Consider the following 13,176-nt stretch of genomic DNA (forward strand, 5'->3'; position numbering starts at 1 on the left):
GTTACAGAGATAGGGAGGGTTGTAGGGGCTGGAGGAGGTTACAGAGATAGGGAGGGTTGTAGGGGCTGGAGGAGGTTACAGAGGTAGGGAGGGTTGTAGGGACTGGAGGAGGTTAGAGAGATAGGGAGGGTTGTAGGGGCTGGAGGAGGTTACAGAGATAGGGAGGGTTGTAGGGGCTGGAGGAGGTTACAGAGATAGGGAGGGTTGTAGGGCAGGGGAAGGTTACAGAGATTGGGAGGGGTGTAGGGGCTGGAGGAGGTTACAGAGATAGGGAGGGTTGTAGGGGCTGGAGGAGGTTACAGAGGTAGGGAGGGTTGTAGGGACTGGAGGAGGTTACAGAGATAGGGAGGGTTGTAGGGGCTGGAGGAGGTTACAGAGATAGGGAGGGTTGTAGGGGCTGGAGGAGGTTACAGAGATAGGGAGGGTTGTAGGGCAGGGGAAGGTTACAGAGATTGGGAGGGGTGTAGGGGCTGGAGGAGGTTACAGAGATAGGGAGGGTTGTAGGAGCTGGAGGAGGTTACAGAGGTAGGGAGGGTTGTAGGGGCTGGAGGAGGTTACAGAGATAGGGAGGGTTGTAGGGGCTGGAGGAGGTTACAGGGATAGGGAGGGTTGTAGGGCAGGGGAAGGTTACAGAGATAGGGAGGGTTGTAGGGCTGGAGAAGGTTACAGAGATAGGGAGGGTTGTAGGGCAGGGGAAGGTTACAGTGATAGGGAGGGTTGTAGGGGCTGGAGGAGGTTACAGAGATAGGGAGGGTTGTAGGGCAGGGGAAGGTTACAGAGATAGGGAGGGTTTTAGGGGCTGGAGGAGGTTACAGAGATAGGGAGGGTTGTAGGGCAGGGGAAGGTTACAGAGATTGGGAGGGGTGTAGGGGCTGGAGGAGGTTACAGAGATAGGGAGGGTTGTAGGGGCTGGAGGAGGTTACAGAGGTAGGGAGGGTTGTAGGGGCTGGAGGAGGTTACAGAGATAGGGAGGGTTGTAGGGGCTGGAGGAGGTTACAGGGATAGGGAGGGTTGTAGGGCAGGGGAAGGTTACAGAGATAGGGAGGGTTGTAGGGCTGGAGAAGGTTACAGAGATAGGGAGGGTTGTAGGGCAGGGGAAGGTTACAGTGATAGGGAGGGTTGTAGGGGCTGGAGGAGGTTACAGAGATAGGGAGGGTTGTAGGGCAGGGGAAGGTTACAGAGATAGGGAGGGTTGTAGGGGCTGGAGGAGGTTACAGAGATAGGGAGGGTTGTAGGGGCTGGAGGTTACAGAGATAGGGAGGGGTGTAGGGGCTGGAGGAGGTTACAGAGATAGGGAGGGTTGTAGGGACTGGAGGAGGTTACAGAGATAGGGAGGGTTGTAGGGCAGGGGAAGGTTACAGAGATAGGGAGGGCTGTAGGGGCTGGAGGAGGTTACAGAGATAGGGAGGGGTGTAGGGGCTGGAGGAGGTTACAGAGGTAGGGAGGGTTGTAGGGGCTGGAGGAGGTTACAGAGGTAGGGAGGGTTGTAGGGCAGGGGAAGGTTACAGAGGTAGGGAGGGTTGGGGCTGTAGAGTTACTTCTCCTCATTCACCAGCAAGTGGCAGCAAAGCACAATGAAGGGACAAATTCCAAACGCAGAAAACTGGGATGAGTGTAACTATCTCCCCAGAGCGCGCTCCCAGAGGATGAGGATCTGCCTCTGGTTTGCATGTTTGGAAACTCCGCCCATCGGGACTATTGCAAGGGAAGGTCACAAAAATACCTCATTAGCTGTAAAATCCTTTGGGCTGTCCTGAGGTCAGGAAAAGTGCTATACAAATACAACTCATTCACCTTTTGGGGGCCTCTTCTAGTCCTGGCTTCCCTGCACTTTGGGTTTGTCCTGACAGGAAAAACACTGACTCCAGTTGGTTAAAATAGGAACTGGGCCTGAAATTGGGGCAGAACACCCTGAGCTGGAGATTCAAAGCCGCACCTCACTCTTTCCAGCCCGGTTTCATTGAGCCCACTCTCAGACGAGAGGGTTAAGAGGGAAGACCACAGTCAGCACCAGTCCTTTCAAACCTCTGTCCCCCTGACATGGACACATGAAACACACCATCAGTTTGAGACAAATGTAAAACAAATGCTTCCCAGGTCAAAACAGATGTTAAAATTCTCGCAGAGCAATTTGTTAACAGACAAAACCATTAGTTACCTTTCGAACCCGCCCCCTTGGTGCTTGGTGTATATTACCCACGTTTAAAGAGACTATCACTGAGCCCATCGCACTGATCTGAAACAGTCGGCCTGACATGTGTGGTTTAAAACAGTGAAACAAGGCAGTCTTATGTAGTTAGAACAAGACCAATGGTGGCTGCACTGTGCAGTCATCATTCAAGGTCATTTACCCCGGCAGTTACCATACCGATCAGTCAGAATGCAACATCCCACAAAGCACTGCAATTACTCCAATATCCTGTGATAAATGGCACCTTAGAGAGAGGCAGATTCAGAAAAATAAAGATGGTAACAGAAGCTGTTGTGAACAATGTCTTGTTTATTCTCAGACCATTACACACTTTTGACTCCAGATAATTCACATTTATCTCAGTCAAGTTCAGAGATTGTTTGGATCTGACAGGGCGGCAGGGGGGGTGGGGGAGAGGGAGAGCGGGAGGGGGAGAGGGGAGAGGGGAGAGGGGAGGGGGGGAGAGGGGAGAGGGGAGGGGGGAGAGGGGAGGGGGGAGAGAGGGGAGAGGGGAGGAGGGGAGGGGGGGAGAGGGGAGGGGGGAGGGGAGGGGAGGGGGGAGAGGGGAGGGGAGGGGGGAGAGGGGAGGGGGGGGAGAGGGGAGGAGGGGAGGGGAGGAGGGGAGGAGGGGAGAGGGGAGGGGGGAGGGGAGGGGAGGGGGGAGAGGGGAGGGGAGGGGGGAGAGGGGAGGGGGGAGGGGAGGGGGGAGGGGAGGGGGGAGGGGGGGAGAGGGGAGAGGGGAGGGGGGGAGAGGGGAGGGGGGGGAGAGGGGAGAGGGGAGGAGGGGAGGGGGGGAGAGGGGAGGGGGGAGGGGAGGGGAGGGGGGAGGGGAGGGGAGGGGGGAGGGGGGAGAGGGGAGGGGGGAGGGGAGGGGAGGGGGGAGGGGAGGGGAGGGGGAGAGGTGGGGGGAGAGGAGGGGGAGAGGTGGGGGGAGGGGGAGAGGTGTGGGGAGGGGAGGGGGAGAGGTGGCGGGGGGAGGCGGGTGCACAGTCAGTTTGTGCGGTGGTCCTGCTTCCTACTTTCTCAGTGCTTTGTCCAGGATCCCATCATCTTCGACATGGTGAGGGAGCGTTACCCTCAGGGCACTCTGCTCCTTCATTGTTCTGCAAATCGCCTCGTGGGCCTTGCGACTGCCGGACCAGCAGCGACGAGCAACCTGCAGCACAAAGACATTGCATTTCTATAGCACCTTTCAGAACCTCAGTCCTGTCTCCCCCCCCCGCCCCTCTCTCTCTTGGGCATGTGAAAAATTCCTTGGCACTTTTTCAAAGAAGATCAGGGGAATTCTCTCCAGTGGCCTGGACAATATTTATCCTCAACCGACATCATGAATAACAGATTATCTTGTCGTCATTATTTAATTGCTGTTTGTGGACACGTGTTGGAAGGATTTGATAATCAGCCTGTGCTGTTAACACACCTTCCTGGACTATCAAATCCCGGGGTGGGAATTGAACCCTGAGCTTCTGACTCTGAGACAGGGAGAGTTCCCACTGCACCTCAGGACCTCCCTCTGGGCAGTTACTAGATCACAGACAATGGGATTAGTCCTCTTACATCAAAGAAGGTTAAGATGAGATTTAATTTTGAGGAGTTTGGATAGAGTAAATAAGGAGAAACCGTTTCCACTGGCAGTACGGTCAGTAACCAGAGGACACGGGTCAAAGGAATCAGCAAGAACCAGAAGTCAGTTCAGATGGTTTTTATGTAGCAAACTATTATGATATGGAATTCCCTTCCCGGGTGTCATATTTGACCCCGAAATGAGCTTCCGACCACATGTCTGTGCCATCACTAAGACCATATATTCCCATCTCCATAGCGATGCCTGACCCCGCCTCGGCCTCAGCCCATCTACTGCCCATTCACGCTTCTATTACCTCCAGACATGACTATTCCAGCACATTCCCTCTAGTCCCTAACTTTGAGGTCATCCAACAATCTGCTTTCCCACGTCCTAACTCACACCTTGTCCAGTTCAGCCGTCACCTCCGTGCTCACTGACCTGCACTGGCTGCTGGTTAAACAAAGCCTCGATTTTAAAATTATTATCCCTTTTCCCCAATTCCCCCTTGGCCTTGGCCCCCTCCCTAGCTTTCTATCCTCCCCCCAAACCTACAGCCCTGTGCACTCCTCCTCTTGTGGCCTCTAGTGCATCCCTGATTTTAATCGTTCCACCATTTTCTTCAGTTTTCTTCAGTTCCCTGGGCCTCGAAGTTCTGGAATTTCCTCCCCAAACCTCTCCACCTCTCTTTCCTCCTTTAAACCTACCTCTTTGACCAAGGTTTTGGTCATCTGACCTAATATCTCCTAATGTGGCTCAGGGTCAGATTTTACTTCATAACACTTATGTGTGGGATGCACTGGGATGGTTTACACGTTGAGGGTCCTATCGAAGTTGTTTTGAAAGTAAACACAACGGTAATAAAAGATATATACTTGAAAAGGAGGAATTCGGAGGACTTTAGGGAGAAAGCAAGGGAGTGGAGGTAATCAAATAGCTCTTTCAAAGAGCCAGCACATGCACAATGGGCCGAATGTCCTCCTGTGCTGTACCATTTTATGATTTAACACACAAGCAAACATTTGCTGAATTAATATAATTTCAATAAAGGAGAAAGTAGAAGCAAAGTGGAAAAAATCTGTCACTCACCCCATTGGAGACATCCCAGTTTAGCATCATCTTAGCTCGTTCCTCAGCATCCAGAGAACCATCAAGGACCAGCCCAAAGCCACCATTTATCACCTCTCCCCTGCGTACCAACGAGAAACATTCCCAGTCAGTGGACAGCTCCCTCTACACTGTCACATCAAACACTCCCAGGACAGGTACAGCACGAGGTTAGATACAGAGTAAAGCTCCCTCTACACTGTCCCCATCAAACACTCCCAGGACAGGTACAGCACGAGGTTAGATACAGAGTAAAGCTCCCTCTACACTGTCCCCATCAAACACTCCCAGGACAGGTACAGCACGGGGTTAGATACAGAGTAAAGCTCCCTCTACACTGTCCCCATCAAACACTCCCAGGACAGGTACAGCACGAGGTTAGATACAGAGTAAAGCTCCCTCTACACTGTCCCCATCAAACACTCCCAGGACAGGTACAGCACGAGGTTAGATACAGAGTAAAGCTCCCTCTACACTGTCCCCATCAAACACTCCCAGGACAGGTACAGCACGGGGTTAGATACAGAGTAAAGCTCCCTCTACACTGTCCCCATCAAACACTCCCAGGACAGGTACAGCACGAGGTTAGATACAGAGTAAAGCTCCCTCTACACTGTCCCCATCAAACACTCCCAGGACAGGTACAGCACGGGGTTAGATACAGAGTAAAGCTCCCTCTACACTGTCCCCATCAAACACTTCCAGGACAGGTACAGCACGGGTTTAGATACAGAGTAAAGCTCCCTCTACACTGTCACCATCAAACACTCCCAGGACAGGTACAGCACGGGGTTAGATACAGAGTAAAGCTCCCTCTACACTGTCCCCATCAAACACTCCCAGGGCAGGTACAGCACGGGGTTAGATACAGAGTAAAGCTCCCTCTACACTGTCCCCATCAAACACTCCCAGGACAGGTACAGCACAGGGTTAGATACAGAGTAAAGCTCCCTCTACACTGTCCCCATCAAACACTCCCAGGACAGGTACAGCACAGGGTTAGATACAGAGTAAAGCTCCCTCTACACTGTCCCCATCAAACACTCCCAGCGCAGGTACAGCACGGGGTTAGATACAGAGTAAAGCTCCCTCTACACTGTCCCCATCAAACACTCCCAGGACAGCTACAGCACGGGGTTAGATACAGAGGAGAGCTCCCTCTACACTGTCTCATCAACAAGAAAGTGTTGCTGACTCTGGTTGGACAGGTCACTGGTCATCACATGGCCTCCTGCTCTCAGCCATGAGCCACAGTCACGCCATTGGTTGCCTGGCGTTAACCACCTTCTTTGTCCCAGCTTCCCAATTCGATTGGAAAGTGACCAGACTGTTAACTGATTGGTTGATTCTTGACTGTCAGTCAAACAGCTTTTTTTCGCTTCTGCAACACGTTTAGAAATGACAAAGCAACTTTATTCAAAGGAAATGCTCCTATAATATTTCTGCTGGATAATTCCCAGCATTGACTGGAGATTGATCTTCAATTCCTGGGGAGTTCCAGCAAATTCCAGAGGGTCTGTGACCTATCATTGGATGAAAGCAGCCTTGTGCATCAGGGAGACATTGGCCTGGATTTGCACGGAGTGGGATGACTCCAGAGCTCTTTAAGAATGGCGGCTAGGCCTCGATACCGGGATTGCGACCACATTCCCTGGGCTGTGCGATTTTCAAGAATGCCTTTTAAGGGTTCGGGTTCAGGTCGCGAGCCCTCACCCAGCTCTGCTGACCTGACTGGCTCCACTGGGGAGATAGGGATCCCCTCCTCCTTCACCATTTTAATGGAGTTGGGCCTGGTTTTAAAGGGCCCGTGGTTCATGGCACCTCAAAGGTGTCGTGAACCACAGTCTGCATGAGGTAACTTTCAAAAGGTAAGTTCAAAAGGTCCTCCTCATGCCCCCATGCCAAGATATGCCCCCCACCCACTCCCCATGGTCCCTGATGACCCCCATGCCAAGCCATGACACTGCCATACCCATTGATGTACTATGCACTATATAAAACCAATGCACCCTATAGCCAAGAATATATAATGAGGCTTGGCTGAAAGCCCAGACATCCACTACTCTGATGAAACACCTGAGCCCCAGGGAGGACATTGCTTGATTGACAGCTCTGACTCTCTGATCTCTGCTGTCAATTGCACTGTTTATTTGCTCAAAGTTAAGGGATTTCAAGTGCCTGCAGTTTCTGTTATAGGAACATAGGAACAGCAGAAGGCCATTCAGCCCATCAAGCCTGCTCCGCCATTCAGTATGATCATGGCTGATCGAACACTTCAATGTCTTTTACCCACACTATCCCCATAACCCTTTACGTTATTGTTAATCAGAAATCTATCAATCTCTACCTTAAACATACTCAATGACTGAGCTTCCACAGCCCTCTGGGGTAGAGAATTCCAAAGATTCACAACCCTCTGAGTTAATAAATTTCTCCTCATCTCATTCCTAAGTGGCTTCCTCCTTATTTTGAAATTCTAGACTCCCCAACCAGGGGAAACATCTTACCTGCATCTACCCTGTCTATTCCTGTAAGTATTTTGTAGGTTTCAATGAGGTCACCTCTCATTCTTCGAAACTCTAGAGAATACAGGCCCAGTTTCCCCAATCTTTCTTCATAAGACAGTCCCGCCATCCCCAGAATAAGTCTGGTGAACATTCGTTGCACTCCCTCTATGGCAATAATATCCTTTCTGAGGTAAAAACTGCACACAGTACTCCAGGTGCGGTCTAACCAAGCTTCTATACAATTGAAGCAAGACTTCACTACTCCTGTACTCAAATCCTCTTGTGATAAAGGCTAACATCCCATTAGCTTCCTAATCGCCTGTTGCACCTACATGTTAGCTTCCAGCGACTTATGGACAAGGACACCCAGGTCCCTTTGTACATCTACACTTTCTAATCTCTTACCATTTAGGAAATACTCTGCACATCTGTTCCTCCTACCAAAGTGGATAACCTCACATTTTTCCACATTATATTCCATCTGCCATGTTCTTGCCCACTCACTAAGTCTGTCCAAATCCTCTTGAAGCCACTTTGCATCTTCCTCACAACACACATTCCCAACTAGCTTTGTATCATCCACGAACCTGGAAATATTACACTTGGTCCCCACATCCAAATCATTGATATATATTGTGAACAGCTGGGGCCTGAGTACTGATCCTTGCCGTACCCAACTAGTCACAGCCAATGCGAGAATGACCCTTTTATTCCTACTCTCTGTTTTCTACCTGTTAGCCAATCCTTAATCCATGCAGTATATTGCCTCCTATCCCATGTGCTTTAATTTTGCTAATCAACCTCCTGTGGGGAGGTTAATCGAAAGCCTTCTGAAAATCCAAGTACACCAAGTCCATCAACTCTCCTTTATCAATTTTGTTAATAACATCCTCAAAAAACTCCAACAAGTTTGTCAAACATGATTTCCCATTCACAAATCCATGTTGACTCTGCCCAATCAGATCATTATTATCCAAGTGTCCATTTATCACATCCTTTATAATAGATTCTAGCATTTTCCCTACAACTGATGTGAGGCTAACAGGTCTGTAGTTCCCTGTTTTCTCTCTCCCTCCCTTCTTAAATAGTGGGGTGACATTTGCTACCTTCCAATCTTCAGGAACCACTCCAGGATCTATAGATTTATGGAAAATGATCACCAATGCATCCATTATCTCTATAGCAAATTTTTCAATACCCTGGCAGAATTTCAGGTTCCGGGGACTTATCAACTTTCAGACCCATTAATTTCCCCAATACAACCTTTTTACTTATATTAATTTCCTTCAACTTCTCATTCTCCCTAGTTCCTTGGATCTCTAAATCTGGGAGATTTCCTGTATCTTCCTCAGTGAAAACAGACACAAAATAATCATTTAGCTTCTCTGTCATTTCTCTGTTCCCCATTATCAATTCTCCTGACTCTGCCTGTAATGGACCCACATTTGTCTTAGTCAAAAGCTTCCTTTTACATTCCTATAGAAGCTTTTACAGTCTGTTTTTATGTTTTTTGCTAGATTACATTCATATTCTATTCTCCTTTTCTTTACCAGTTTCTTGGTCTTCCTTTGTTTTTTTCTAAAAAACCTCCCATCCTCAGGTTTACTACTACCTCAAGCAACTTTATAAGCCTTTTCTTTTAATCTTATACAATCCTTAACTTCCTTTGTCAGCCACGATTGATTGACTTTTTTGGGGTTTTGCACCTTGAAGGTATAGGTGCTGTAAACTATGTAATAGTTCTTTGAAAGCTATCCATTGCCTCTGTACAGTCAAACCTTTTAATATATTTTCCCAATCCACCTCAGCCAATTTGTCCCTCATACCTTCATAATTTCCTTTATTCAACTTTAATACCCTTGCTTCAGAGTGAACTACCTCATTTTCAAACATAATGTAAAATTCTATTGTATTGTGGTCACTCGTCCCTAAAGGTTCTTTTACAACAAGATTATTAATTAACCCTTTTTCATTACATAATACTAGATCTAAAGTAGCCTGTCCTCTAGTCAACTCCTCAACATACTGCTCTAGAAAACTATCCCTAACACACTCCAGAAACTTGGCTTCCACAACATTAGTGCTCATTAGGTTTACCCAGTCTATGTGCAGATTGAAGTCACCCATGTTTACTGTATTGCCCACGCTACATGCTTCTCTCATCTCCTGATTAATACCATACCCCATATTACCATTACTATTTGGTGGCCTATAAACAACTCCAACCAGTGTCTGCTGCCCTTTATTGTTTCTTAGCTCCACCCAAACATATTCCACACATTGTTCTTCTGATCTGAGATCCTCCCTTATTAATGATCTGATCCCATCCCTTATTATCAGCTCAACTCCACCTCCTTTCTCTTCTTGTCTGTCCTTCCTAAACATTGAATATTCGTGAATATTCAGTTCCCAGTCTTGGTCACCTTGCAGCCATGTTTCCGTAAGGGCAATTATATCATTCCCGCTTACCTCTATTTGTGTCTTTAGATCATCCACCTTATTGTGAATGCTGCACGCATTCAGGTAGAGAGTGTCCTTAACTTTGTTCCTTTGACATCATTCTGTCTTCAAAGGACACTCAATGATCTGCTTTATTTTTCCCGCCTTCTGGTCTCATTACTACTTCCCTTTGCCAAGGGGTGACTTTTTCAGTTGGCGGGTGAGCTGTTCGAGAGGGGGTGCAGGCGGGCGTGGAGACGATTGCCGCCCGCGATGGGCTGCGCGCCACCATTTTACGCAGGCGGGCCAATGAAGACCTGCCCAGTGTAATGTGCGGCCGGTAGCGCTCAGCGCTCCCTGTGTGGGTAGAGGAGGAGGGAGAGTATGCATGCGAAAGAGCACAGAGGTCTCCCTGAGGCACGGAGCTGCCGCAGGGAGATCCGGTTGATAATGAAACTTTGTTACAAATAAAGTAAAAAATTATTTAAACATGTCCCCTCATGTGACAATGTCTCGGGACATGTTTGTGAATGTGGGAAAAATTATTTAATTATTTAATAAAACCTTCAGGAGACCTCATCCCGCCCGTGGATGAGGTTTCCTGGAAAACGCGAAGGCCGCTTGGGCTATTCGCCTGCCGCCAACATTAAGGCTGGACGGGCAGCGTTGTTAATGAGCTTAATTATTTTTTTAATGGCCTTAATGCTGACAGTTCGGCAAGTGCGCAACCGACTCCGGTGTGCATCTGCTGAATGAAAGATCGAAATGACACGTGATGAATCGGGACGCACGCCCGACGTCATCTTACGTCATTTTACACGTCGGGCCCACTCCCACACGCCGATGACAATATTCTGGCCCAACTTTACTTTCTTCCAATTTGGGCTACCCTTCAGGTTCCCACCCCTCCCTGACAAGCTAGTTTAAATCCACCCCAACAGCATTCGCAAATCTCCCTGAGACTAGATCAGTCCCAGTCCTGTTAAGATGTAACCCATCCACCTGCCCCAGAACTGGTCCCAATGCCTCAGAAACCCTGATGCCCTCTCTCCTACACCAGTCCTCCAGTCACGTATTTAATCGATCAAGCCTCCTATTCCTATGCTCACTAGCACGTGGCACTGGGAGTAATCCTGAGATTACTGCTCTGAGGTCCTGCTTTTTAATTTCCTTCCTAACTCCCTGTAATCTGCTTTCAGGACCTCATCCCTCTTCCTACCTATGTCGTTGGTGCCAATGTGGACCACGACTTCTGGCTGATCCCCCTCCCCCCACAGGATGTCCTGCAGCTGCTCCATGACATCCTTGACCCTGGCACCAGGGAGGCAACACACCATCCTGGAGTCACATTTACTGCAGCAGAAACACCTGCCTGATCCCCTGACTATGGAATCCCCTATCACTATTGCCCGTCCATTCTTCTTCCTCCCCCACTGTACAGCTGAGCTGCCCGTGGTGCCACAGGCTTGGCTCTGGCTGCACTCCCCTGAGGAATCGTCACCCTCATCAGCGCCCAAAATGGAAAACCGATTAACCAGCAGGATAGACTCAGGGGATTCCTGCACTACCTGCCTGGTTCTCTTAGACTGCCTGGTGGTCACCCATTCCCTCTCTGGCTGTACCCTTCTGACCTGCGGTGTGACCACCTCCCTAAATGTGCTATCCCTGTAGTCCTCTGCCTCGCGGATGCACAATAGTGACTCCAGCCGCCACTCAAGTTCCGAAACCTGGAGCTCAAGCTTGTGTAGCTGGTGACACTTCCTACAGATGTGTTTGCCTGGGACACATGGTGCATCCACAACTGCACACATACCGCAGGATGCACACTCCACTTGGCCGAGCTGACCTGCCATCCTGTAACTCTAAAAACTATTTATTACACTTAGAGTAAGTAGAATGAGTAGAATAAATTACTAACAACTTAGATTTACTACACTGACACTAACTTTATCTTACTTTGGTTTACTTAATTACTCTACATCACTTTGACTTGATTTAACTTTACTTTCCTATTGCTAGCGTTCCTCACTGAAATCCAACTAGCTACTGCTTTATAAATGATACGTTTTTCTAGTTTTAGGCCTAACAGCAGCTTCTCACCAACCAATGAACTTACAGTCTTCCTGTGATGTCAGCACTTTTTTTCAAACTCAGCCCCCTGCCCAGGTAGAGGTGTCCCTCATAGCTCTGGCTGTCTCCACCCTGGAAGGTGAGTGAAGGCCCCGAGCCTCACCCTCTATTTATGCACTGGCCTGGATGATTGACACTTTTATTGGACAGTAGTGGAAGGATTTTTTTAACATGGTGGAAAGTAATGACTGAATGGTTATTTTTAAGGCCTATTTTTTTACACATCCTATTGTCACTATAGGGTTCATTGGTTCTATACTGTGTATAGTGGGTGAATAGGTATGGAAGTGACATAGGTTGACAAAGGGGACATGAGGGGCAATGGGGGTGAGTGGGGAGCACAATCTGGCATAGGAGGAATGACATGGATGGGCCATGGGGAGTGTGTGGAGGGTGAGGGGAGGGGTGTGAGGAGTGAGGGCTAGAGGGCCTTACGTTTTACATTATAACTGGGGCAAAGACCCACAGCACCAAGATGGGTCTTTTAACCAGCCGGCCTCCGCACCCTGTGTCTGCCTCCGGCCCCTTTCCTGATCTGGCTGGCCCGACTCCAGCCAGCACCCATCCTCCGCCAGCACCCCCCGCAACCCCCACAGCCCCCGGCGATGAAAATCTCGCCTTTGTGGGCACATTCTCCCGTGTTGCACAGGCTGAGCCGGGAATTTCCCCAAATTCCTGCTCCCCACCTCGGCGATGAAAATCCAGACCATTATCCCTAAATGTACACCAGCTGCCCCTCCCATGACAGCGCTGGGCTGCCTTTTTGTGCTGTTGCTGCTCTGCACCAGGAGCTGGGCTGAGATTACTCAAAAAGTAATTTCAGTTGGGTCCTTTCCTCCAGTAAGCTTTCCTTTCACTAACCTGGAGTTAATTGTTGGATATTCTTCACTCTTTTATCAAAACGACTTTGATCAGTGCTCCTCTGACCTTCCCTCTCATCCCTCCTCAGCTCTCTATACCCCACCCTCACAAGCTGCCCTGCATCTACATCGCACACCTTCCCGCTTTTAATTCTTGCTTTTCCAAGGCTCCGAAACCTCAGAATCCCTCACCTCTTCAATCTTCCTTTCCTTCACAGGTCTACAGGGCTTAAAATCCAAGCTTAACATCATTGAAGCACTAATGCTGCATTTACTTTGCCTTTTCAGTGTTAATCTTCTCAGCTTGGCTGGCAACCCGTGTTGGAGCCCTGGCTTTTTTATCTTAGCAGTGTTTAACGATGAATGTAAATGTGGGAG

The 13,176-nt window shown here is 49.1% G+C and overlaps 1 protein-coding gene across 1 annotated transcript in view; it reads right to left on the bottom strand.

Moving 5' to 3' along the window:
* Positions 1-3,144: 3,144 nt before the first annotated feature.
* The window catches only part of uroc1 (urocanate hydratase 1), a 110,562-nt gene continuing 100,530 nt past the window's right edge, over positions 3,145-13,176 (bottom strand). The window contains exons 19-20 of the mRNA XM_078543100.1: positions 4,845-4,944; positions 3,145-3,347 (exon numbers count right to left, since the gene is read on the bottom strand). Coding sequence (XP_078399226.1) covers positions 3,207-3,347; positions 4,845-4,944 — 241 coding nt within the window. The 3' untranslated portion in view covers positions 3,145-3,206. The remainder of the gene's footprint in view (positions 3,348-4,844; positions 4,945-13,176) is intronic.

This window comes from Cetorhinus maximus, chromosome 6 (assembly GCF_964194155.1).
Source record: "Cetorhinus maximus chromosome 6, sCetMax3.hap1.1, whole genome shotgun sequence".
Lineage (NCBI taxonomy): Eukaryota > Metazoa > Chordata > Chondrichthyes > Lamniformes > Cetorhinidae > Cetorhinus > Cetorhinus maximus.